A 27,713-nucleotide genomic window follows, 5' to 3' on the forward strand; every position below is an offset into this window, starting at 1 on the left:
GACTGTCAAAGATTGCAGAGAGACATTGATAGGATCCAGAAGTGGGCTGAGAAGTGGCAGATGGAGTTCAACCCAGAGAAGTGTGAGGTGGTACACTTTGGAAGGACAAACTCCAAGGCAGAGTACAAAGTAAATGGCAGGGTACTTGGTAGTGTGGAGGAGCAGAGGGATCTGGGGGTACATGTCCACAGATCCCTGAAAATTGCCTCACAGGTAGATAGGGTAGTTAAGAAAGATTATGGGGTGTTAGTTTTCAGAAGTCGAGGGATAGAGTTTAAGAGATGCGATGTAATGATGCAGCTCTATAAAACTCTAGTTAGGCCACACTTGGAGTACTGTGTCCAGTTCTGGTCGCCTCACTATATGAAGGATGTGGAAGCATTGGAAAGGGTACAGAGGAGATTTACCAGGATGCTGCTTGGTTTAGAGAGTATGGATTATGATCAGAGATTAAGGGAGCTAGGGCTTTACTCTTTGGAGAGGAGGATGAGAGGAGACATGATAGAGGTGTACAAGATATTAAGAGGAATAGACAGAGTGGACAGCCAGCGCCTCTTCCCCAGGGCACCACTGCTCAGTACAAGAGGACATGGCTTTAAGGTAAGGGGTGGGAAGTTCAAGGGGAATATTTGAGGAAGGTCTTTTACTCAGAGAGTGGTTGGTGCGTGAAATGCACTGCCTGAGTCAGTGGTGGAGGCAGATACACTAGTGAAATTTAAGAGACTACTAGACAGGTATATGGAGGAATTTAAGGTGGGGGGTTATATGGGAGGCAGAGTTTGAGGGTCAGCCCAACATTGTGGGCTGAAGGGCCTGTAATGTGCTGTACTATTCTATGTTCTGTAACATCTGTTTCAAATATTGAAATCCTTCACAAAAATTTATATTTTTTCTAAAACCCATCGTGCCACGCAGCATCCGCCCTGCCTAATCACGTGCAGGCATGCCTGGACAAGATAGAAAACTTTCCAACTTACATTTGAGCAAAATTGTAAATTGACTTGAATTATGAATTAAAATAACTAACATCAGTAATTTCAAAAAAAAATGGAGCATGATAGGGAAATTGCACTGTGACTTTCATGATCAGTAGCCCAAAATCCATAAGATACATCCAAAAGTATTCAGGAAACAAAATCTTTGTTGTCCAGAGCTTACAAGACCATTAGCTAGGAGCAGAATTAGGCCATTCAACCCATCAATTCTGCTCCACTATCAAGTCATGGCTAATTTATTATCCCTCTCAACCCCATTCTCCAGCCTTCTCTCTGTATCCTTTGATGCCCTGACAAATCAAGAAACTATTAACCTGCACTTTAAATATATTCAAAGACTTGGCCTCCACTGCCACCTGTGGCAATAAATGCCAGATTTACCACCCTCTGGATAAAGGAATTCCTTCTCGTATCTGTAAAAGGGGACATACTTCTATCTTAATGCGGTGCACACTGGTTCTACACTTCTCCACCAAAGGAAACATCCGCTCCACATCTACTCCATTTAGGCCTTTCAATATTCAACAGGTTTCAATGAGATTCTCTTCATTCTTCTAAACTCTAGCAACTATAGGTCCAGAGCAAACAAACACTTCTCGTTAACCCTTTCATTCCCAGAATTATTCTCGTGACCCTCCTCTGAACCCTCTCTACTGCCAGCATATCCTTTCTTCAATTAGGGCCCAAAACTGCTCAGAATACTCAAGTGCTGTCTGACCAAAGCCATACAAAACTTTAGCATTACACCCTTGCTCTTATATCCTAATCCTCTTGGAATGGATACTAACATTACATTTGCTAATCCTGCACAAAGACTCCTTAGTCCCTTTGCACCTCAGATATTTGAACATTTTCCAATTAGTATTCGCTTTCTATCAAAGTGTATGACCATACACTTCCCCACACTCTATTCCATCTACCACTTCTTTATTCATTTTCACTATCTGTCTCAGTCCTTCTGTCGACTCACTGCTTCCTCAACATTACATGCCCTTCCATCTTTCTTTGTATTGTCTGCAAACCTGGCTACAAAGCCGTCAATTCTGTCATCCAAATCACTGACATATAACGAAAAGAAGCGATCCTAACACCAGCCCCTGTGGAACACCACTGGTTACTGGCAGCCAAGCAGAAAAAAGCCCCTTTATTCCCACTCTTTGCCTCTTGCCAGTCAGCCAATCTTCTCTCCATGCCAGCATCTCTCCTGTAATACCATGGGCTCTTATCTTGTTAAGCAGCCTCATGTGTGGCACCTTGTCAAAGGCCTTCTGAAAATCCAACTACACAAGGTCCACTGACTCTCCTTTGTCTATCCTGTTTGTTATTTCTTCAAAGAATTCCAACAGATTTGCCAGACAAGATTTTCCCTTGAGGAAACCATGCTGTCCAAGTACCCTGAGACCTCATCTTTAATAATCAACTCCAACATCTTCCCAACCACTGAGGTCATTGTAACTGGCCATAGTTTCCCTTCTTCTGCCTCTCTCCCTTCTTGAACAGTGGAGTGACATTTGCAATTTTCCAGTTTTCTGAAACCATTTCAGAATCTAGTGATTCTTGAAATATCATTACTACTGCCTCCACAATCTCTTCAGCCACCTCTTTCAGAACCCTGGGGTGTAGTCCATCTGGTCCAGGTGACTTATCTACCTTCAGACCTTTCAGTTTCCCAAGAACCTTCTCTCTAGTTATGGTAACTTCACACACTTCATGACCCCTGACACCTGAAACCTCCACCATGCTACTAGTGTCTTCCACAGTGAATACTGATGCAAAATACTTCTCCGGTTTGTTCACCATTTCCTTGTCCCCCATTACTACCTCTCCGGCATTGGTGTCTAGCAGTCCAATAGCCACACTCACCTCTCTTTTACACTTTGTGTAGGAAGTGCTATAGAGCACTATAGTGCTTACCACATAAACCCCGTATCATTGGAGAGCCTCTTTTGTTTATTTATTTATTGAGGTACAGTGCAGAGTAGTCCCTTGCAGCCCTCGCCGGCCAGCAATGCCCCAATTTAATCCTAGGCTAGTCACCAGAGAGCTTACAATGACCAATTAACCTACCAACCATCATTGGACTGCGGGAGGAAACCAGAGCACCCAAAGGAAACCCACACGGTCACGGGGAGAACCTACAAACTTCCCTGGACAGCGGCAGAAATTGAACCTGGGCTGCCTGTACTGTAAAGCGTTGTGCTATTATGGTACCAGGCCGCTACTGTGCTACCATGTGGCCAAGAGCAGCCCCTTGGAAACACCCGTGCTGACTGTTTAATTGCTGAGGGGAACAGGATGCATGGGACTGACCACTGGGAAAACGGCAACACACACAAAATGCTGGTGGAACGCAGCAGGCCAGGCAGCATCTATAGGGAGTAGTACAGTCGATGTTTTGGGCCAAGACCCTTCAACCTGACGAAGGGTCTCGGCCCAAAACGTCGACTGTGCTTCTTCCTATAGACGCTGCCTGGCCTGCTGCGTTCCACCAGCATTTTGTGTGTGTGGCTTGAATTTCCAGCATCTGCAGATTTCCTTGTGTTTGGGAAAACGGCAATATGGCTTTGTTTTCCAGATAATTGAAACTGAGATTTTGATCAACAATCTTGTCCAAATCCATTTTACAATTAGTACACACTTGCATGCTGCCCATCTGTGTTACATCTAAACACATGTCCAGCATTTTGAAGGCTAACAGCTAATGCACTGCCCAAACCCACAGCACAGAAGTCTTTCATGATATATGTTCCACTAACTCCCTGGATTGTAGCTTGGAACTAGGACACTGACTGAAACCTAGTGCCATCTCTACCCAAAATCACTTCACTCACCTTCTCTGCCCCAAAGATTTCTGGGTTATTGTTCAGGTAGCGCAGGGTTGCCAAGGAATGGCTGTGCTCCATAAATTCTACAAACCCATAGCCCAGAGACCGTCCATCCTTTTTTGTTTTTGCCATCTGCAGGTCTCGCATTATACGACACTGAAGGAAAGAAAAGAAGAAAATTTCACCAGCCTGTGAAACAAGTTGAATGACATTTCTATTTATGGACATACAATCAATGTATTGTAGCGATGTACTACATACAGAACTAGAGACGACACGCAGTCAAGTAAGTCGTTTTGAGACTAGTTTATTCAAACTTCGCGGCGCTGGCATTTAATCCTTAGCGCCCGCCCTCTCCGGGCGGAAATGACGTCAGAGGTGCATTACCAAAGTCTCTCCCTGCGCGCTGGCTATTTGTGAGCCGGTTCGCCTGTGCATAAAGTGGGTCGCCACAGTATGTTATCTATCTTATGTATTTATATTTTATCAGTTGGAGTATTCTAACTGGTTGTATCACTACCTGATATGAAGGGGTCACTGCACAGGATTGGAAAAAGCGGCAGAAAGTTGTAAACTCAGCCAGCTTCAAGGCCACTAGCCTCCCCAGCATCCAGGACACCTTTAAAAGGCAATGCCTTGAAAAAGCTGCATCTTTTGCCTTTCGGTGGTCAGATCATCTTGCCTTTTCAGTCTGTCAAGTAGGTGCAAGTGTTGCAACTGTATTAAAATAACTTAATTAGGAAAACATTCTGCTCTAAAGTACAATTCTCTTATTCAATAGATGCTACTGTAGATTATTGCTGCTGCTATTTCCAATGCCTTCAGCTATCTCTTGTACCATATGGAGTGAATCAGATTAGTTAAAGATCAGGTCCTATGATGGTAAGGCAGCCCAGGTTTGGTGAAGATCATCATCTCCTCAGATCCTCTGTCTGAAGTTCCTTGCAATAGTTGTGATTATTGTGTACTTGAATACAACTGTCAGTTTTTCAAACAAAATTGCTTCTCTGTATTTTATTGACATTTGATAAAACAAACTATTCCAACATTCAACAGCACTGTCCTGAGCTCATTGTCTCAAGCATTAGCCCTGCAAAAGCAAAACATTGATCTACAGTCAGAGCCTCCCTCTGGCAAGTCTGGTCTCCCATATAATGTGGTTCTCATGTCTGCACATTGCTCCCTCCATGACACCATTAACATAACCACTACTAGCTCTTACCTCCTTTATCCGTGCTTCCTTCGTACCGACAACTTGCAAACAAAGTTTCCGAAGCTGCTTGTCAGTCACTGACTTTGGAATGTTGTGGATGCACAGCCTCGTGGGTGAGACGAAGATATTCATGTCCTTCAGCTTCTGCCGCTTCAGCTCCTCAAACTAAACGGAAAACAAAGGTGGGGTCAGCTCTGCATCAAGTTTGTGCCTATTTCACTGAACAAGAATGGTTATTTATGAAGGTAAGGGCAGCAAAGAGCTGTGTCTATAAGCAGGACTACTGGTACTGGAGCTACAACAGATGCCTTACTTTCTCTGTTTGTCCACTATTTGTCCAGCTCCTTCCCGAATCAGCTGACTGTCCACTCCCACATAGAGCCTGGTAGACACACTCTCAGCATGAAGCCATTACACCTAATATTCCTTGTTCAACTTATATCTTCTAAATTAACCCAACGGGTATGCTATGCTCTTTGAGAAGATGGTCCCAAATATTCTGGGACACATGATGCTCTTTAAATATCTTTCCCTGCTCAGAACTTTGCTAAGAATGCTGTTTGAAAGCATTCACTCAATTTAAAGAAAAAGACTGGGTAAGAAAAGGTAGATATTTATATTTGTATAGATGCTTTAATTCAAAATCCATAGTGAAGGACGGTCAAATAGCTCACCCGTGTTCTCTTGGACATATCTGAGGCACTCATGCCCTCGGCTGCTTTCATTCCGGCTCGAATCACTGAAAAGAACAAGGAAGATGATTCTTAAATCCCAGGGGGCAGGGTGGACAAAATCAGAAGCCATCATTGTGCGCACCTGAGACCTATTATGTACCAAAATAGATCATCTTTTCTCTAATCACTTCAACACTTGGTTTTCAAATGAATATTTAAGAAAAATAATTAAGCTGCAACACCAATGCATTCTGACTCTGATATCATCCCTGCCAACACTGCTAAATGCAATTTTCAGGATGCATACTGGTCAGAGTTAGTTAGCACAGAAACTGGTTCTTCAGGAAACTTACTGGTCAAAGTTATTTAGCATGGAAACCAACTCTTCAGGATGCATACTGGTCCATGTGTTTCAAAGCACAGAAACCGGCTCTTCTTGAGTTAATTTTATTTGTCTGCATTGCATTCAAATCCGTCTAAACCCTTCCCATCCATTAACCTGTGCAAATACCTACTGAATATTGAAAGGCTTAGATAGAGGGGACATGGACGTGGAGAGGATACTTCCTGTAATGGCTGAGTCAAGAACCAGAAGGCACAGCCTCCTAACAGAAGGACATGCCTTTAGAACAGAGATGAGGAGGAATTTCTTTAGCCAGAGGGTGGTGACTGAAGAATTCATTGCTATGGACAGCATTTGAGGCCAAGTCATTAGGCATACTTACAACAGAGGTTGATAGGTTTTTGATTAGGAATGGCATCAAAGGCTATGGGGAGAAGGCAAGGGAATGGGGTTGAGAGGGATAACAAATCGGCTATGACCTAATGGCACAGCATTGATGGGCTGAATGACCTAATTCTGCTCCTATGTCTATGGTCTTTTAGCTGTTAAAGCTGGGACATTTTAGCTGTTAAAGAAAGCACTTGAAATTATTTAGAAATTATTTCTTTCTTTAGACAAGGGTTAAGGGGGGGAGGGGAGGGTTAATATTATTTTTCTCTTTCTTACTATTTTATCATTACATTTATTCTTTGTAATTTTCTAAAAATTTAATAAATAAATAAATAAATAAATAAATAAATAAGATGCTTAGTGCTTTTCTGAAGCTTAGAATACTAAAAGATATTCTGCAGTTCATGAAGTTTTTTATTAAAACATAGTCATTGTCGCTGCTGCACAGGAAATCTGGCTTCCCAAGTTCCCAAGGATCATGATCAGAGCTCAAGTTAACCTGATGCTGGCCAGCCTGGAGAACTGCGATTCTCTTTAAAAAGTTTCGGGGGATCTTTCCTATCCATCCAAGAGAGCAGACATTTACATCCAACAAAACACACTCTCAGACCTGCAGCGAGGACATGACTTAGGTTTCCAGTGATGAATTTGATTTGCCCATAACCTTGCTGTTCATAAATAAGAATGATGCTCCCTGAGGTGGGGCTTGCATCTGATTACCACACCTTGTCTAGATTGTGCGATGGAATCCTACTAACTAAACCCTCCTCTGGTTACTTACAGCCCTCTCGAGCCAGGTATAAATTACGAGTTCCAGACGGCTTGTCCGATTTCTTCTGGCGCAATTTCTTTGCTTCTTCACGACTGACTGCAATGCTCACATTGAGCTTCCGCCCATCCAGCCTGAGACCGCTCTGAAAACCAAACACATCTAGTTTATGTCAGACGCCCAGGAGCACAACCAAAAAATATCTGTCACCATTCCAATTGACTTCAGACACGCAGATTTTTAAAAAATCTTTGAACTCTCCTAACCACCTTATTGACAGGCAAAGAAAGGTTACTAATGAATACAGGACTTGCCACAGATGCACAGAGCCAACAAATGAAATTTGAAAAACTAACACTTGTTCACTAAGTTTCCCAAGTTCATCTCCTTCTCAGCAGTCCTGACTTGCCTCATCAACAGAATGACCATAGTTGAGTGGGATGTGCCTTATGGACTTACCTCATCCTGGCCAATGGAAAGGAAAGGGTGCGCAACTACTACCTGCTGTCAGCAATGAGTAAGAAAAAGATCCTATGAATCAAGTGTTAGGAATCAAACAACAAATTTGTTTCAAAGACCATTACAGGATAGAGAAAGAAGAATGACAGACGTACAGCACTCGACGATTTCCTGTAAAGGAAATAGAATGAGAGACGGGACGAGGATGCCAAACACACCCGTTGCTCACCTCACTTTGGTCGTCTGCCGCCTCGACACACTTCTGTGCTGATTCTTTTGCCACAAACTGGGCAAAGGCACAACCTGCGACAAGCGGAAATCAACTTGTGAGAAATAAAGAAACAAACATGGCAAATCAACTTTGCCAATCCATATTTCCCCGTAGAAGTAGCCATGTCGGCCCATCCAGTCTATGCCAGCTAAAAAAGCTCTTACAGTCTGGTTTCTTTCTCATCAGTTTTCATATTGTTTTCCCTTTATCAATTTTGGTCCTCCTTTGCTGTGGAATGTTCCTAATCCAGACTTACTGTTATTACCAGCAATTTTATAGGGTTCTTCCTTGATATACTATTTTAATTTTTTCCTCTCAGCCATGGATAGAACTCTATTCTTACTGTGATGTTGTGCCTGATAAAACAATACTTCATGCAAACCATGCATTACTTCTTTAAATGTGAACCATTTACATTTGTCATACACCACCACACCTTTTCATAAACCACAATAACTTTCCACTCAAACTTTCAGTTTGGTTTGTTTCTATTTAAGATCCTCATGTTGAACTAAACTACATCAGCTTCAAAATCAAAGTAAAAATTTTAATCATATTATTGTTACACTTTTCTAAAGGTACTTTTAATATAGTTTTAAAATAATTAATTACAAATTCTTATTGCACACTACATGATGTAAAATAGCTTTCTCCATAACTTGTTCCTCAGCATATGATGACGAGAGGCATTGATCGTGTGGATAGTCAGAGGCTTTTTCACAAGGGCTGAAATGGCTAACACAAGAAGGCACAATTTTAAGGTCCTTGGAAATAGGTATAGAGGGGATGTCAGGGTAAGTTTTTTTTTAAACGCAGAGAGTGGTGAGTGTGTGGAATGGGCTGCCAGAGACTGTGGTAGAGGCGGGTACAATAGGGTCTTTTAAGAGGCTTCTGGATAGGTCCATGGAGTTTAGAAAAATAGAGGGCTATGGGTAACCCTAGGTAATTCTAAAGCACATACATGTTCGGCACAGCATAGTGGGTCGAAGGGCCTGTATTGTGCTGTAGGTTTTCTGTTTCTATATTGGTCTGAACCATAATTCATTATACATTCTGACTTCTTTCTCCACATTGTTACCACCAATCATTCCACACATAGAGAGCTCCCCATGACTATTGCTTATCTCTGTTACATGAACTACTAATTTAGTTATTTATGTCATCATTAATATGATGGCTACAATTCAAGAACCCTCTTAACTAATGATCAACTGATACAATACTACTCTGGGTTTGAAGATAAAGGCCTTCCTAGTCACAGTATCTTAAGTCCTTTCCTGATTTCCAGCATCGACCATTAGATCCAATGTCCACCACTACCCACCATCTCACTATACCTTAAATCGTTGCAGTCTTCGCTGTTTCTAAACTACACTGCATTGCACATTATTCACTGATGTCACCAGCGTTCTAGACCTCTTGCCTCACCTTTGGAGTGCTCTGTGTCATGATGCATGACAATACGAACATATTTCAGATCTCCAAACTGCTCCAATAGCTCTCCCAAAGAATCTTCCTCAGTGTCAAAAGACAGGTTCCTGCAAGAGAAAACAGAACAAAATTTTAAGTCGCAAGATCAACCAACCAGTTTGAACCAAAAGGATAAACTCACGAACCAGCGCAGAAAGAATTAAATCCAAAAGGATAAACTCACGAACCAGCGCAGAAAGAATTAAATCCAAAAGGATAAACTCACGAACCAGCGCAGAAAGAATTAAATCCAAAAGGATAAACTCACGAACCAGCGCAGAAAGAATTAAATCCAAAAGGATAAACTCACGAACCAGCGCAGAAAGAATTAAATCCAAAAGGATAAACTCACGAACCAGCGCAGAAAGAATTAAATCCAAAAGGATAAACTCACGAACCAGCGCAGAAAGAATTAAATCCAAAAGGATAAACTCATGAACCAGTGAACTTGGATTTTCAGAAGGCCTTTGACAAGGTGCCGCACATGAGGCTGTTTAGCAAGAGCCCATGGAATTACAGGGGAGTTACTAGCATGGGTGGAACATTGGTTGATCGACAGAAAGCAGAGAGTGGGAATAAAGGGATCCTATTCTGGCTGCCGGTTACCAGTGGAGTTCCACAGGAGACAGTGTTGGGACCGTTGCTTTTTCCTATGTATGTCAATGATTTGAACTATGGGATTAATAGATTTGTGACTAAATTTTCCAATGATACAAAGATAGGTGGAGGAGCAGGTTATGTTGAGGAAACAGAGAGCCTGCAGAGACTTAGATAGTTTAGGGGAATGGGTAAAGAGGTGGCAAATGAAATACAATATTGGAAAGTGTATGGTCATGCACTTCGGTGAAGAAATAAATGGGCAGACTATTATTTAGATGGGGATAGAATTCAAAATGCAGAGATGCAAAGGGACATGGGAGTCCTTGTGCAGGATACCCTAAAGGTTAACCTCCAGGTCAAGTTGGTGGTGCAGATGGCGAATGTAATGTTGGCATTCATTTCTACAGGTATAGAGGCAGGGATGTGATGTTGAGGCTCTATAAGGCACTCGTGAGACCACACTTAGAGTACTGCGTGCAGTTTTGGCCTCCTTATTTTAGATAGGATATACTGATATTGGAGAGGGTTCAGAGAAGAATCACGAGAATGATTCCAGGAATGAAAGGGTTACCACATGAGGAACGTCTGGCAGCTCTTGGGCTGTATTCCCTGGAGTTCAAGAGAATGAGAGGGGATCTCACTGAAACATTCTGAATATTAAAAGGCCTGGACAGATTAGATATGGCAAAGTTATTTCCCATGGTAGGAGATTCTAGGACAAGAGGGCATGACTTCAGGATTGAAGAACATCCATTTAGAACAGAGATGCAGAGGAATTACTCTAGTCAAAGGGTGGTAAATCTGGAATTTGTTGCCACGAGCAAGTCCCTGGGTGCATTTAAGACAGAGATAGATAGGTTCTTGATTAGTCAGTGCATCAAAGGGTATGGGGAGAAGGCAGGGGAGTGGGGATGACTGGAAGAATTGGATCAGCCCATGATTGAATGGTGGAGCAGACTCGATGGGCCGAATAGCCTGCTTCTGTTCATGTATCTTGTGGTCTTATGAAAAGAATTAAATCCAAATGGATAAACTCACAAACCAGCACGGAAATAATTTAATCAAAAAGGATAAACTCACGAACCAGCTTGGAATTTATTCCAAATGGATAAACTCACAAACCAATGCAGAAAGAATTAAATCCATGCAAAGGACATAGAATGATCTCCTGATGGTGCTGTTGAAATGTGTTAAAGGAACAGAGGTCCCAATACAGACCATGTGCATCCTTCCAGGTGGAATGGAGACTGAAAGGCATACAGTATTGTGCAAAAGTCTTAGGCACTTGAGAATTCTTTTATTTGGTTTCAGATAGCATGGCCTCCACAGAGCCCAGATCTCAATATCATCCACGCTGTCTGGGATTACCTGGAGAGACAGACACAAGCGAGGCAGCTGAAGTCTACAGAAGAACAATGGCAAGTTCTCAAATATGCTTGAAACACATACCAGTCAATTTTCTTACAAAACGGCACAAAAGTGTACCTAAGGAAACTGATAGAAGTTTTAAAGGCCAAACACTGATTTGATTTAGTTCTTTACATTTTACTGCTCTTTATGGTAATTTTTTGGGGAAATTTTAGAAACTTTTCATTTTGTTATTTTTGAAAGCATCTTCGCTTTACATTTTTTTTACATTGGCCTACGACTTTAGCGGAGTACTTTATCTGTCAAGGCACTATGGGCAGGACCCTTGAATAATCAGAGAGATCAAGGGATGGCTTGAATCCATGGAAGAATAACACCATGCCTGACAATTAGTTTCTGAAAAGCAGAAAGAATCAGAGCTCAAGAGAGAGGAATCAAACATCCTGAAGAAAGGCCTCTGACCTATGCCTCAGATCACAGGTATTCATGGCCTGGAGAACAGCAGATGCTGCACAAACCCTCCTTCTAAAGCTGTCTGCTCCTGGAACCGTGTTGAGTGTTTGACCACGGGCTTTGCTGCATCTCATCAGCAGGAAGATTACAGTTCAAAGGCATTAAATTACTTTTGGATTTACCCTCCACTCTCATACAACAGAGTTCTATCCTGACCTGATGAAAACTGTCCGTCCTTCATGGACATCCACTGGAAGTCTGGACTTGCTCAACTTCTTTTTCTTCCCAGGCTTTTTACCTGAAGTACACAGATAGAAGTATGAAAACTACATATCCCTTAAAGGTAAAAATAATACTTAAACACCTTATGCAAAGGTCTCACATTTCACCAATTTTTAAATACATGGCTTATAGAGGTTTGAGCACATAACTCACTATTTTCTTCTTCTGAATCCAAATCACTATCCTCTGAATTTTTATCATCGTCATCATCATCACCATCATCATCATCATCACCATCATCGTCATCATCATCATCACCATCACCATCATCGTCATCATCATCATCACCATCATCATCATCATCATCATCATCACCATCATCGTCATCATGTTCAGTGTCTGAACTTCCCGTTTCATCATCTGATGCCATGACTTCCTCATCCACTTCCTCCATCACTGATCTGAAACATAATGTATTTTGATCATGGACAAAATAAATAAATGGGATCAGCAGTAATGATATTGGGAAGATAGCAACTGAGGTATTTACAGATGTCAAGGTTAAAAAGTAAAACTTCAAAAGTCGTGATTTTTGGATTACTCCCATTGATACACAGGGAAAACTGAAAGGCTGATGTACATGTGGACAGAGAAAGAAGGGTGAGGTTTCTTGGGGGCACTGGAAATAGTGGTGGGTCAGAAGGGACCAGTTAAATTGGACAGCCTGCTCCTCCTCCCTTTCTTACTCCATTCCTGATTTATTTATTTTTCTCCCTCCCCTTTTTTCTCTCTCTCTGCCCATCACTCTTTGCCTGTTCTCCATCTCCCTCTGGTGCTCCCCTCCCCCTTTCTTTCTCCCTCGGCCTCCTGTCCATGATGCTTTCCCTTCTCCAGCTCTGTATCCCTTTTGCCAATCACCTTTCCAGCTCTTAGCTTCACCCCACCTCCTCCGGTTTTCTCCTATCATTTCGCATTTCCCCCTCCCTCTCCTTTCAAATCTCTTACTATCTTTTCTTTCAGTTAGTCCTGACGAAGGGTCTCGGCCCGAAACGTCGACAGTGTTTCTTCCTATAGATGCTGCCTGGCCTGCTGCGTTCCACCAGCATTTTGTGTGTGTAGCCTGCTCTTCAGTAGGACTGGGTCCAATGTCATAATTTTGTGTACCTCAATCAGCCTTTTCCAGTCCAAAGGAAATCAAACCTAGCCAATCTAATCACTCCATTGCTCAAACACTCCCTCCCTGGCAACAACCTGATGAATCTTCTCAGTATCCTGTGCTGGGCAATCTATTCAATTTGGGTGGAGAGGAAGGAGTGATGGGAAACTCCTGCTTTTAACATAAAGTTTACTCTGAAAACAACTTAACTGTTGACTTTCTTAGGCTTGTATATTTGTGACTTCACTGGACAATCTATTCGAGAGGGAGAGCAGCTGTTAGAGCTCAGAGGATTAGACTTTGGACAATTAAATATTTCTGCTCTTTACCTTTTCCTGGGTGCCGTTTTCTGCTGCTCGGTGGGTTCCGTGTCTTTGTGGATGCCTGATCTTTCACCATCCTCTTCTTTGTTCTCTTCATGAAATACGTCTGCTTCTTTATTATCAGCTCCTGCCAATAACAACCATATACCATGCTCAGAATTCCAATGGCACCCACCACTCGAGGGAAATGATTTCCTGACTCACAACACCAGTATCCAGTTCAGCAAAGCCTAATTTCAAAAGCTCACTGTTGATTTCAAATACCTCCATAACCTTGCCCTTCTAGTTTCCATTACCTGCCCATCCCTTGTAGATCTTCAGTTTTGGCCTCTTGGGCATAGTGAAACTAAATCACTTGAATGCAGGTACATGAGCACCATTTAAAAGACATTTGGTTAGGGACATGGAACAGAGTCAAATGGAATTAACTTGGATGGGTAACCTGGTCAGCACGGATTAATTGGTGCAAAGCACCTGCCTCTGAGCTGTATGACACCTCAGCTCTGTTAGTCATGCCTTCATTTGCCTCGGCCCACATCAGAAAAACCTTCCCTAAACTTCATCCTCTTGCTCATTTAATTTCTAAAATCTCTAAAACCTTACAAAAGACCATGAGATACATTGGGGAAGCTACATAAACGTAACTTTAAATCAACCAATTGGAAACTACAACCTGAAATAAGGTGCTATATTACCTGCATTGGCAGTACCCACAATCACTCTGTACTTGTCTTTTGCCACTGCCCAGTCCACTGCTATAGGACGACCTGGAAAGACAGCACGAGATAAGATACAATCAGCTCCCCATGCCATTTCTGCCCACCAACTACCCCTTCTATCCCAGGGTTGCCCATTTTCCTCAGCTGATCCTACTAACTAATTCCATCCACTCAGCATCCCAAACTCAAGCACTCAGCAGGTCCTCTCAGCTCACTGCCACCCCTAACTGTCCCTCATTCTTACTTTGCTCCTCCCTCCCTCCCAATACTTCTTTCCACCCTTCTTCCCTACTTCTCCTTTGTCCTCCCACTAACCCCTCCTCCACTTCCACTCCTCTTCACCTCCTCCATCCCTACTATCTACAATCTAACCCCTCCTCCACACCGCCTCCAAAACATTACTGTCACACCTTGTCCCCTCTGCCCCACTCTTTCACCTCATAACCCCTCCCCTTCTTTATGCCCAACTCAAAGAGATAACACACCCCTCAAATTTCCATCCCACAACCCAACTTCCCCATCTCACTGCACTTCTCAGATGTTCTCATTGCCTTTAATTTTTTTCAGGTTCATTCCCTTTAAGGCCTTCCCGGCTTCCAGGACATTCTTGAACTGAACAAATGCAAACCCTCGCATCTTCCCATCTGAAAGACAGAGCAGAAGTTTCCAAAACATTCAGTAACCTAGAGTTGATTTGCAAAAAACAAAAATTAAATGGACTTAAAAGTGTGCATGGCTCTCTCCCGCTTCTCTACATGTTTTACTGGTTTCATCAATGTATTACTGAAAGATCAAAAACAATCTAGTCTTAAAATCTGAAACATAAACTGAAAATGCTGGAAAGACTCACTATTCCCATTCTGTGGAAATTATGTCTATTAAAGCCACTAAGTCTAATTCCTGTCAAACAAACAGTGAACAGATCTAAAATATTAACTTGTTTCTCTTTCGATTGGTGCTATTTGATCTGTTGAGTATCAAATATTTTCTGCTTTAACTTATACTGGTCATGAAGTAGCTGAACACTGGTTAATTAACCAATAAGATTCAGATAGTTTAATGTCACTTCCTGTACACAAGTGTAAAGGAGACTGAAATAACTGTTACTCTGGATTCAATGCAGCACAAAAAAAAACACAATAAATATAAATACATCAGATAACTTATATTCATAGAGTGATTGTATGTCCATAAAGTGATGCTAGACTATACATATGGTGACAGACAGGAAATAATAAAGTAGTAGTGGAGTTAATCAGTGGAGGTGTTGAACAGCCTTACTGCTGAGAGAAAATAACTGTTTTTGAGTCTGGTGTGGATGCTGCGTAGCTCCCTCCCTAAGGGTAGAGGGACAAACAGTCCATGAGCAGGGTGTGTGAGTTTAAAAGTAATTTTCATTATCAGAGTACATATGTGTTACCACATACAACCCTGAGATTCATTTTCCTGCGGGCATACTCAGCAAATTTATAGAATAGTAACTGTAACAGGATGAATGATCAATGAAAGATCGAGTGTAGAAGACAACAAACTGTGCAAATGCAAATAAAGCGAGAACATGAAATAACACGATAAAGAGTTCACTAGTTGTGGGAACATCTCGATGGATGGGCAAGTGAATGGTGTTACTGGCCTTTTTTCTAGCACTTTTCTATATACATGTGGGTAGGCTGGTGCCGGTGATGTTTTGCATTGTTTTGACTACTATTACTAAGTCACTTACTGGGAGAGAAAACTCACAACACACACAAGTTGATCAATTGATCCCCTGACTTCACAAAGGGCCTCACCTGCCTGTTTCTCCTTTACCTGTCTATCTACCAGCTTGCCAAGTCCCCACTTCCAACCCTGCCTGACAGCTCATCATGATAATAATGGGAACTGATGCAATCTCTCTAACCCACTTCGTAAATACACAGCTGGTTATCTTGACCCAAGATCTGGTCTGCTGTTGAAGCACAGGTTGACTACGGTCATCCTTATGTACTTCACAGGAATTATACTTTATGGCCTCAAAAGCATATCCCCACATGGCAAAAGAACACTACTTCCTATTGTGCACAACCTAGCAGACCGCAAAAGGAGGAGAAGGCTGAGCCATCATAACTCAACCAGTTCTTTGAAAGCAATGCCCAGCTAACGTAGTGTAGCAGTTAGTGTTCTGGAGTAGCAATGTCCAGCTACCGTAGTGTAGCAGTTAGTGTTCTGGAGTAGTAATATCCAGCTACCGTAGTGTAGCAGTTAGTGTTCTGGAGTGGTAGCAGTTAGTGTTCTGGAGTGGTAATGTCCAGCTACCGTAGTGTAGCAGTTAGTGTTCTGGAGTGGTAGCAGTTAGTGTTCTGGAGTAGTAATGTCCAGCTACCATAGTGTAGCAGTTAGTGTTCTGGAGTAGTAATGTCCAGCTACCGTAGTGTAGCAGTTAGTGTTCTGGAGTGGTAATGTCCAGCTACCGTAGTGTAGCAGTTAGTGTTCTGGAGTGGTAGCAGTTAGTGTTCTGGAGTAGTAATGTCCAGCTACCGTAGTGTAGCAGTTAGTGTTCTGGAGTAGTAATGTCCGGCTACCGTAGTGTAGCAGTTAGTGTTCTGGAGTGGTAGCAGTTAGTGTTCTGGAGTAGTAATGTCCAGCTACCGTAGTGTAGCAGTTAGTGTTCTGGAGTGGTAGCAGTTAGTGTTCTGGAGTGGCAATGCCCAGCTAACGTAGTGTAGCAGTTAGTGTTCTGGAGTAGTAGCAGTTAGTGTTCTGGAGTAGTAATGTCCAGCTACCGTAGTGTAGCAGTTAGTGTTCTGGAGTAGTAATGTCCAGCTACCGTAGTGTAGCAGTTAGTGTTCTGGAGTGGTAGCAGTTAGTGTTCTGGAGTAGTAATGTCCAGCTACCGTAGTGTAGCAGTTAGTGTTCTGGAGTGGTAGCAGTTAGTGTTCTGGAGTGATAATGTCCAGCTACCGTAGAGTAGCAGTTAGTGTTCTGGAGTGGTAATGTCCAGCTACCGTAGTGTAGCAGTTAGTGTTCTGGAGTGGTAGCAGTTAGTGTTCTGGAGTGGTAATGTCCAGCTACCGTAGTGTAGCAGTTAGTGTTCTGGAGTGGTAGCAGTTAGTGTTCTGGAGTTCATTTCCAGAGCCACCTGGCAAGAGCTTGTACACTTTCCCTGTGAAATGCACAAGTTTCCTCCAGGTGCTCTGTTTCAAAGCTGTACTGCTTAGTAGTTAATTGGTCATTGTAAATTGTCCTGTGATTTGACTAGTGTTAAATAAGTGGGCTGCTGGTAATGTGGACCGTTGAGCCAGTCAGCCTGTTCCGCCCTGTATCTCTAAATAAAAATAAGGTAAAATATTTTGTCTCCCATACACATTCATTTAATCATCCTTCCATTGAAAATACTGATTCCATAGATATGTTGGAACATCGCTTTAGAACAGAGATGAGGAGGAATTTCTTCAGCCAGACATCGATGAATCTGTAGAATTCATTGCTACAGATGGCTGTGGTTGATATTTAAAGCAGAGGTTGATAGGTTCTTTATTGGTCAGTGTATCAAAGGTTACGGGGAGAAGGTAGGAGAATGGTGTTGAGAGGCATAATAAATCAGAGATGATTGTATGATGGAATAGACTTGATGGGCCAAATGGCCTAATTCTGCTCCGGTGTCTTATGTTCTTCAAATATCTCAGTAAATGAAAATTTCAAAAAATGTAAGTAGAAGAAATCTGAAATAAAAACAGGAAACACTCAGCAGATTACACAGCATCCACAGAACGAGAAATACTTAATGCTTCAGCTCAGGAACCTTTCACCAATATCCAAAAACACACACAGGCTGAATCCCAAAACAAAAAGTCAATAACTAACCCTGGTTTTCCTTGTCCAAAACTAACCTTTAGTAGGGATGTTCACTTCCAGCACAGCACCATACTGTGAGAAAATACCTTTCAAATCATCTTCTGAACACTGAAAGGAGAAAAATAAACATCCATGAAACCAAGTTACTATACGGAGGCCAAGAGGAAGAGTCAATGTTTAAAAGGTGTAAACACAAGACACAGATTTTGGGGATGATTCAATGTTCCCTGCAAAATGCAACTATCAAACTTATCCAAAAAAAAATCATCACATTCTCTGTCAGGTCTTGTAAATTAGTGCTTCCTTTCCAACCACTTCCCAATGTAATTCTCTTTGAAAAATGTTATTTGTCAAATCTGCACTCATCATTCCTCACACATCCATATTTGAATCTCTTTCAGGTTCACTGCTGAATTAGTCAGATGACATCCTCCGTGACTGTGTCCATGTTGCAATGTCTTGGATCACCTTGCTTATAATATTTGGCACTTCTGCCCATACCACTCCCCACCCCATCTCAGCACTTGACTCTTCAACAGCCCATGTGTTGGTACACTGTCTCTCAGATGTCCGGTCTTGAATTAAAAAATAATTTTGTCTGCCAAACATTCGGAAGCCTTTGTTGGTTGGGATTGACAATAAATGTTGTGTCCTAGTTGTCTACATTGTATAAGTCAGGCCAGTACAACATGGAGAGCAAGCGGGCTGCCCCCTCTATGTAGCTCATGAATCGAAAGGAACAGCAGAGACCGATACAGTTTGGCACCTGTGGCATCAGAGGAGTTGCCAGTCAGTGCTAAGCTCAACGTAGGACTGCCTTACAGATCCCAGCTCTGGGTTTTCTTGGGGTTTACTCCCAAAGCCTGTCCCATGAGTGGGTGTGGCCACAAAATAGCAGAGGTTTAAGATCAGAGTTTTCCTTCTCCTACATGAGGTGCCAACCATGGTTGACAAGCCCCATCTGCCCAAAACATTACGAAGACCAAAATCATTATTTTCACTGTCAATAAACTCCTTACGCGGGTCTATTACAGCATTCCATAAGCCAACTATCGTGCTTTCCTCCATACCTCGGTGCATAACTCCATTCCATACCTAACTATCCTGCTTTTCACAACATCTTGATTTGGCTGGACAGAGGAAAACTACAAAATTTGGAGTTATGGCAATCCATGAACAAAGTAACAGACTTCAAGAAAAAGAGACGTCAAGAATATAAAGATATGGTGAGCTAAATGGGTGCACAAGATGGTCGAATAAAATCCACACAAAGAAACATACTATGTTACTTCCTAGCAGGAAAAATGAAAACATACAATACTAACCAAACAGCAGCATTCTAAAAGGATTTGAGAGAGAGATCTGGAGTTGGAGTTATGAAGATAATTCATTAAAACTGTCAGGACAGGTAAAGACAAAAAATCAGTGAAAACCCAAATTAGAAATTGACTCAATTGTTGGCCTATGGACAACACTGGCTTGCAAGGCCATTTCAGGGTTCAATAAATGTAGAGCTGGAATGTAGAGCTGGAATCATGGCAGGCCAGACTGAATAATGATGCTGGACTTGCTCCCCTAAAGAATATTAAAACAAAACCTGTTTCACTAACAACAATATGGTGTTTTTTTAAGTAACTGTTAGTTTTGATCAGCTTTTAATTTGGAATTTTTAATAATTAACCAAATCCAACTGCTACAGCTGACATCGTGGGATATGAATTTGGCTTATTTACCGCTGCACTATCATGATCTCTTGGGTTGGTCCCTGTATGCCAAGCTCTCAGGCATGGAATACAAGAACTGGAAATTCACTATGAACTCTTATAAAACACTGCATCTGCCACAAACGGAGTGTCATGTTCTGTCCTAGGTGCTACACTGTACGAAACCTGAATGCTTTGGAGACAGTGGAGAACAGATAAATGGAATCCTGGGATGAGGAACTTTAGTAAAGTGAATAGATTGGAGACAACACAATTGTTCTCCTTGAAACAGAGGGAGATCTGAAGATTGAGCTATCTAAAATCATGAAGGGAATAGTCAGAGTGGACAGACGGAAATTGTTTCTTTGAAGGTTAGGGCCACAAACTAAGGACCTTTCCTTCATCTCCTAAAACAACTCCTTCACCCTAGGATCAACCAAGTGAACTTTCTCTGCATTGTCTATTTCCTTAAAGAGACCAAAACTGTACATTGCACTCAATGAGTCTCACAAATATCCTCTACAGCTGTATCAAATCTTTGCTTCCTTTTGCAATAAATTACCTACTCCACCTGCATGCTAATTCCCCCCCCTCACATAACTGATCCATAATCACTTAGCATACTTTGTGTCCTACCCACAACTTAATTCCCCAATTATCAATCAAGAAAGCTCAACAGCGCCTCTACTTTCTGAGGATACTCATACCCTTCTACAGATGCGCAGCAGAGCATCCCAACATGCCACTTCACAGCATGGTATTGAAACTGTACTGCAGAGAAGAGGAAGGCTCTATAACAGGTAGTCAAAACTGCCCAATGCATCACTAGCAACAGTCTGTCCACTATTAAGGACATATGTACAGAAAGGTGCCGGAAAAGGGCATCTCACCCTGCTCTTGGACTGTTGTCCCACTCCCATCAGGGAGCAGGCTACATACCATCCACACCAGAACCACCAGACTCAAAAACAGTTAATCTCCCCAAGCAGCAAGTCTGATCAACACATCCTCCCACTAAGCCACACCACCAGACATACCCCCAACACTACTTCATCATTTCCTGTTAGAGACACTCCTGTACCATCAATGCACATATATTATTGTGTTTTTTTATTATTGTGCTCTTTAACTTTGCTTTTTTGTGTTGCATTGGATTCAAAATAACTATTATTTTGTTCTTCTTTACACGTGTGTACTGGAAATGACACCGAACAATTCTGTATCCTGAATCTTATCTTTATACCATCAACAAACTGTGACACATTTACTCAGTTTCTCTTCCCAGCATTCAAAATAAATTGTAAATAGCTTAAGTCCCAGTACTGATTCCTATGGTACCCCATTAGTTATCATTGATCAGTTTAAAAATAACAAATTCATTCCTGCTGATTGCTGCCTGTAGTTGCAATCAAAATACATCAACTGCAGCTGGCAGAATTGTATTCCAGCAAGAATCTGCAAGAACTAGGAACAAGAAAGCAGCACTTATCACACGGAGCCCACACTCAGGGTGCGATTCATAGTTTCTCACAGATTAGAACTCACAATTGTGGTGGGATTTATTCACAGTTAGGAACTGCAGCATTCAGAAGTGTTAATCAAAAAATAAACTACAGAAGTTGAAAATCTGAAATACAAAACAGAAACTACTGGAAAAACTCTGCCGGTCAGGCAACATATGTGGATGGAGGAACAGTTTAATATTTCAGTCTTAGGATCTTTCATTAGAACTGACAAAGTAAGTTAGCATTTGCAGCACCGGAGAGTGGGTGTGGGGGTATGGACAAGACAAAGGGAAGACCTGTGACAGGTTTGTTTTGGAGTTGCTGTGGGGATGTTAATGGGACAATTTGAGGGTTAACAGAATATCCAATTTAATGCAAAAAAAAATCAAGTCAAGGTGTACTAATGGAGAGGGAAGAAAGAGCTGAACTAGTATCAGAGAAAGATGACTTACAGCAAAGGGACTGTTTATCAGAACTTTTTAGTCTGAGGCTTCCGAACCTGTTATAGTGAGGCCCAAACGAGCTGGAGAAACAGCAGCTTATTTCCCATGTGACAACCTTGCAGCGTTCCAGACTCAGTACAGAATTCCCTCATTTCTGATAGCTCACATTCTGTCCATATAAGAATTGGTCATTTTGTTGAGTAACCCATCACCTATCCACCATTGGCTCAGTGTTTACTGTCACTCTTCATCAGCTCTGCTATTTTTCTCCTCAGTTCAGCAACTTATCCCCACAGCAATCTTAACCTGAACCTCAGTTGTTCTATTGATCCATTTTCCTAGCTTGCCTGACCTGTTGAGGAATATTTTTGATATTTGTTTAGGAAGTAAGAGACTTGCTCATCACATCTGACACAAATAAGGGGCAAACAAGATGAGTACAGTAATAGACAAACTGAATGACAATCACTACAATTGATATTAGACTACAGATTGATTCTCAGTTCCCAGTACCTTAAAACTCAGGTTTCGAACAATCAATCTTGCTTTTCTCTGCAGTTTCTTCTGTGTTTTCTGTTCTGTATTCACTTTATAAGCTTCCTTAGGGGCTGTAAAATTAAAATGAAATTATTTGCAACAAATTAATTAAAATGGTTTCGCAATGGACTGTCATTTCAGTATTCATTATCTGTGAATTTAGACAGTACTCAATATTTAAACTAAAGATGTCATGGGTTTAAATATCGAGTATAGTCCCTCTGTAAATCAACAAATCATCTTTATCCCACTATCAGAAAAATGTTTTAGAGTCATAGAAAACTACAGCACAGAAACAGGCCACACTTGGGAGCACTGTCGACAATTTTGCACTGCATATCTCAGAAAGGATGTGCTGCCATTGGAGAGAGTCCAGAGGAGGTCCAAATCCCTCCTCCCACACCAAAAACACCGAACAAAAAACAGGAAAAGCCTCCTCAACCTCTAAATCCCTCCAAAACGCAGACAACCTGGGTAACATTCTCCAGGCACAGTGTCAGGATCTCCCTTCTTCAGGAGGAAGAGTGATCAAAAGGCAGGCAGCTGGCACTCACCATCCTCATTCGCTTTGATATTTCAATCTCTCACATCGCTTTAATCAGCAAACAATGGAAGTTTTAATCGGTAAGATGGAGTCAAACATCAGCTCACACCACATCCCGCAACCTGTTTGCCACGAGGTTCACGCACACTACCTCTGTCTCCCAGAATCCTAACTGAGACTAAAGAGTGCTGGGACACACAAGTGATCTCCAATCAGCAAGTTACATACGCCAACAGTTCCAGAATCACATCCAAGACAGAAAACAAATGTAAAAGCCATAAAAGAAGTGAAATATATGATTTCATGATCTTCCAGTTGGCTCACCACTGCACTAGAAAATAGATTTATACGCAGGTTATTAGGAAGCCTACATTTTGTTTTTCTCATGTTTTGTGCTGGAAGCCTGCTCCACAATCATGGCGTATTAATGTCAGAACATTCAACACAGTACAGGTTTAAAGACCTGCAAAGTTCTTTTCACCTCTGCCGAACACTATGAATTAACGTAATTTACACATGGGTACAACTAATTAAAACCCAACACAGTAAAAGGGCCTTCACTAGTGATATTTCATAAGACTTCATTTTCCACAAAGACCTTGATCACTGGTACAGTCAAGGTCAACCTAATGACAAAATGGATTGTGAATATCCAAATACATTTCATCTCAGATTGCTGCAGCCAATAGAAACTATTAATTTCAGTTCACTTCTCCAAGTCTCTTTTGCTGAAGTTTAACGTTTTACCAACAACATCCATGGAATACAGTGTTGGGAATTTCTTTGAAGGGGTTAACCTATGAGGAGAGATTAAGTTGCCTGGGACTATACTCTCTGGAGTTCAGAAGAATGAGAGGGAATCTTATTGAAACATTCAAAATTTTGAAAGGGATAGATAAGATAGAAGGAAAGTTGTTTCCATTGGTAGGTGAGACTAGAACTAGGAGATATTGCCTCAAAATTCAGGAGAGAAGATTTAGGATGGAGATGAGGAGAAACTGTTTTTCCCAGAGTGGTGAATCTGTGGAATTCTCTGCCCAGGGAAACAGTTGAGGCTTTTTTACTAAATATATGTATTCCCTACTATGGAAAAAACTAGAGGACACAGCCTCAAAATTGAGAGGTGACCTTTTAGAACAGAAGGAATTTTTTTTAGCAGAAGAGTGGTGAATCTATGGAATGCTCTGCCACAGACTGCAATGGAGGCCAAGTCCATGGGTATATTTAAAGCAGAAGTTGACAAGATTCCTGATTGGTCAGGGCACCACGGATATGGTGAGGAGGCAGGTGTATGGGGTTGAATAGGATCCAGTATCAATCACGATGCAATGGTGGAGTGTACTTGATGGGCTGAATGGCCTAATTCTGCTCCTATGGTCCATAGACACCTATGGTTTGAGTTCTTCTCGACTGTGAAACTGCTTAAAAAGAGATAGCTCTATCTGTTCCAAAAGCAACAGCACTCACCCTCTTTCTTGCCCAGAAGTTTCTTCTTAGCAAGAGATGCAAAGAGTTTCCGGCCATCATAGAACTTGACTTCTTTGAGAGCTTTCTTAGCATCGTCCGGGAGAGCAAAAGTCACATATCCAAAACCACGACAAGTCTGACTACCTGGAGGGAAAAAAGATATCAATTCACTGCACGGCATCAGCCTCTGCTCAAATAAATTACAACATTCCAACACTGGAAACCACCCACATACTGTACATCCAGATAATGTAAATGACTGCACTCGGTATTATTCCATGCCAATCATAACATGACAGCCTACACTGGAAATTAAAGAATCCACTTTAAATTGCATAGTGTAAAATTCACTCAAACATCAGTATTTCCTAAGTATGTATACAGTATTGTGCAACAGTCTTAGGCACATATATATAGCTAAGGTGCCCAAGACATTTGCACAGGACTTCAGTAATTTTATGTATTGCACTGTACTGTTGCCACAAAAACAAACTTCATGACATGTGTGAGTGGTGATAAACCTGGTATTCCACCCTGGGAAAAAGTCACGGCTATCCACTTGATCTATGCCTCTTGTCATCTTGTACACCTCTCATCCTCCTTTGCTTCAGAGAAAAGCCCTAGCTCACTCAACCTACCCACATAAAACATACTCTCTAATCCAGGTTAGCATCATGGTAAACCTCGTCTGCAACTTCTTTAAAGCTCTTGCATCTTCCCATTATGAGGTAACCAGAACCAGAATAATTCAAGTGCAATCTAACCAGGGCTTTATAGATCTGCAACTTTACCTCATGGCTCTTGAACTTAATCCCCCAACTAATGAAGTCCAGCACATCATAGCTATTTTGAACATAGGCGGACAGGAGTGAGATATGCCAACTAGTGGAATGGTGCCGCAGCAACAACCTGGTACTCAACATCAGTAAGACGAAAGAGCTGATTGTGGACTTCAGGAAGGGTAAGACGAAGGAGCACATACCAATCCTCACAGAGGGATCAGAAGTGGAGAGAGTGAGTGGCTTCAAGTTCCTGGGTGTCAAGATCTCTTAAGATCTAACTTGGTCCCAACATATCGATGTAGTTATAAAGAAGGCAAGACAGCAGCTATACTTTATTAGGAGATTGAAGAGATTTGGCATGTCAATGAATACACTCAAAAATTTCTATAGTTGTACCGTAGAGAGCATTCTGACAGGCTGCATCACTGTCTGGTATGGAGGGGCTACTGCACAGGACCGAAAGAAGCTGCAGAAGGTTGTAAATCTAATCAGCTCCATCTTGGGTACCAGCTTATAAAGTACCCAGGACATCTTCAGGAAATGGTGTCTCAGAAAGGCAGTGACTACTATTAAGGACCTCCAGCACCCAGAGCATGCCCTTTTCTCACTGTTACCATCAGGTAGGAGGTACAGAAGCCTGAAGGCACATTCTCAGCAATTCAGGAACAGCTTCTTCCCCTCAGCCATCCAATTCATAAATAGATATTGAATCTTTGGACACTACCTCACTTTTTTATAGTATTTCTGTTTTGCACGTTTGTTAAATCTACTCAATAACATATGTAATTGATTTGTTTATTTTTTAACGTTTTATTTACTTTTTTCTCTCTGCTAGATTATGTATTGCATTGAACTGCTGCTGCTAAATTAACAAATTACACGTCACATGTCAGTGATAATAAACCCTACTCTGATTCTAGGAACCCTATCATCTTGTGCTGTGATTTTGTGAGTGATCTATGGATGTGAATCACAAGATCCCTCTGTTCTTCCACTATGTTAAGAATCCTCCCATTAACCCTGTATTCTGCCTTCAATCTCGATTTTCCAAAGTGAATCACTTCACATTTTTCCTGGTTGAACCCCATCTCTAAGTCAGAGTCCAATGTCTTGTCAATGTCCAGTTGCAATCCACACTCTCCACAACTCCACTAACCGTCGTTAAATTTATACTGTATTTACTAAGAAAATCTAAAGTGATGGTGATCAAAATAAGGGGCTGAAGTTTGGTTCTGAAAAGGATAATTTCAAAAGATAGTGAAAGTCCAACTATCTGAGCCACAGATCGAAGTAAGCATCACTGTCAACAATAATCTTGAACACTCCGATCATCTTTCACCCCAAAACCAACACCGGCAGGTTAAATGTAATATCGCCCAACCCCACCTCTACCATCCCTAACACCTGCCCGACCGCTCCCCCACCCCCATACCATTCCCTTCTGCCACTACCCCGCAATAATCACCCCCTAGCTTTGCCGTCACCACGATCTCTACCACCACGTTGCCGTTGTTGCTCCCAACTTGTGCAGCGCGCTCTCATCCCTAACCTTTCTCTTTCACCACGAAACAGCGTTTCACCGGCCCTAACTCGCTGTAAATCTCCTCTAGCCGCTCGTTGTTAGCCGAAGTCGGCAAATTCCTCACGAAGACCGTCGTCAACCCGCTCCGGACCGCCGTATGAGCCTCCTCCACGGACGCGGCCATCTTTTGCGGTGCCCCGAAGCAACTGTTCCGACCAGAACAAAACAGCTGCACTAAACAGACCGGGTGAAAAAAGGAACATTCGTTTTCTTTCACACGTTTAAGTAGATCTCAAATAAATTCTTTTTAACATAATATTCAGTGGAAGATTTCTCACTAATAACTACCACGAAGATTATTATTTCTGGTGTCAAATCTATGGAAAGCAGCAAATTTATACTGAATTTCAATTGAATCTAATATTGTTTCCTTACATGCAGAAATGTATCCCATAAACCCGATAAGTAATATTTAAGGGCAGGTTTGTGGTGTAACTAAAAGAGTTGCTACTTTACAGCTCCAGTGACACAGGTTCAAACGTAACCTCACTGCCTGGCTTGTTGATTAAAGCCCTCAGTTCTAAAAAGCTTTATGCTCTGTACTAACTGCAGTAAGTTAAATTTCCCTCTGCAACTGGATCCTTAACTTCCTCACAGGGAAATCACAGTTTGTGTGGATTGGAAATAACATCTCGTCCTCACTGACAATCAACACTGTTGCACCTCAAGGATTCGTGCTTGGCCACTGCTCCACTCTCTCTACACCCATCATGTATTAATTTGTTGACGACACAACTATTGCTGGCAGAATTTCAGATAGTTCGGAGGAGGTGTACAGGAGCAAGACAGATCAGTAAGTTGAGTAGTGTCACAGCAACAAGCTTCCATTCATTGTTAGTGAGAACAAAGAATCAACAGACACTTCTGGAAGGGAAAATCGAGGGAACACACACCAGTACTCATTGAGGAATCCGAGGAGGAAAGGGTGAGTAGCTTCAAGTTCCTGGGTGTCAACGTGTCTAAGGATCTATCCTTGACCTATTATTGCAATTAGAAAGAAAGGATGACAGTGACTATATTTATTAGGAGTCTGAGAACTGGTATGTCACCAAAGACACTCACAAAT

General features: G+C 41.8%; 1 protein-coding gene across 1 annotated transcript in view; it reads right to left on the minus strand.

Annotated features, from left to right (window-relative positions):
• The window catches only part of rbm28 (RNA binding motif protein 28), a 41,226-nt gene extending 14,432 nt beyond the window's left edge, over nt 1-26,794 (minus strand). The window contains exons 1-15 of the mRNA XM_073066878.1: nt 26,615-26,794; nt 24,284-24,427; nt 22,249-22,343; nt 18,120-18,192; nt 14,802-14,894; nt 14,227-14,298; nt 13,538-13,658; nt 12,266-12,513; nt 12,047-12,128; nt 9,368-9,477; nt 7,898-7,971; nt 7,222-7,354; nt 5,708-5,772; nt 5,043-5,198; nt 3,827-3,976 (exon numbers count right to left, since the gene is read on the minus strand). Of these exons, the coding sequence (XP_072922979.1) occupies nt 3,827-3,976; nt 5,043-5,198; nt 5,708-5,772; nt 7,222-7,354; nt 7,898-7,971; nt 9,368-9,477; nt 12,047-12,128; nt 12,266-12,513; nt 13,538-13,658; nt 14,227-14,298; nt 14,802-14,894; nt 18,120-18,192; nt 22,249-22,343; nt 24,284-24,427; nt 26,615-26,771 (1,773 nt within the window). The 5' untranslated portion in view covers nt 26,772-26,794. The remainder of the gene's footprint in view (nt 1-3,826; nt 3,977-5,042; nt 5,199-5,707; nt 5,773-7,221; nt 7,355-7,897; nt 7,972-9,367; nt 9,478-12,046; nt 12,129-12,265; nt 12,514-13,537; nt 13,659-14,226; nt 14,299-14,801; nt 14,895-18,119; nt 18,193-22,248; nt 22,344-24,283; nt 24,428-26,614) is intronic.
• Between the last annotated feature and the right edge of the window lie 919 nt (nt 26,795-27,713).

Source organism: Hemitrygon akajei, chromosome 14, assembly GCF_048418815.1.
Source record: "Hemitrygon akajei chromosome 14, sHemAka1.3, whole genome shotgun sequence".
Lineage (NCBI taxonomy): Eukaryota > Metazoa > Chordata > Chondrichthyes > Myliobatiformes > Dasyatidae > Hemitrygon > Hemitrygon akajei.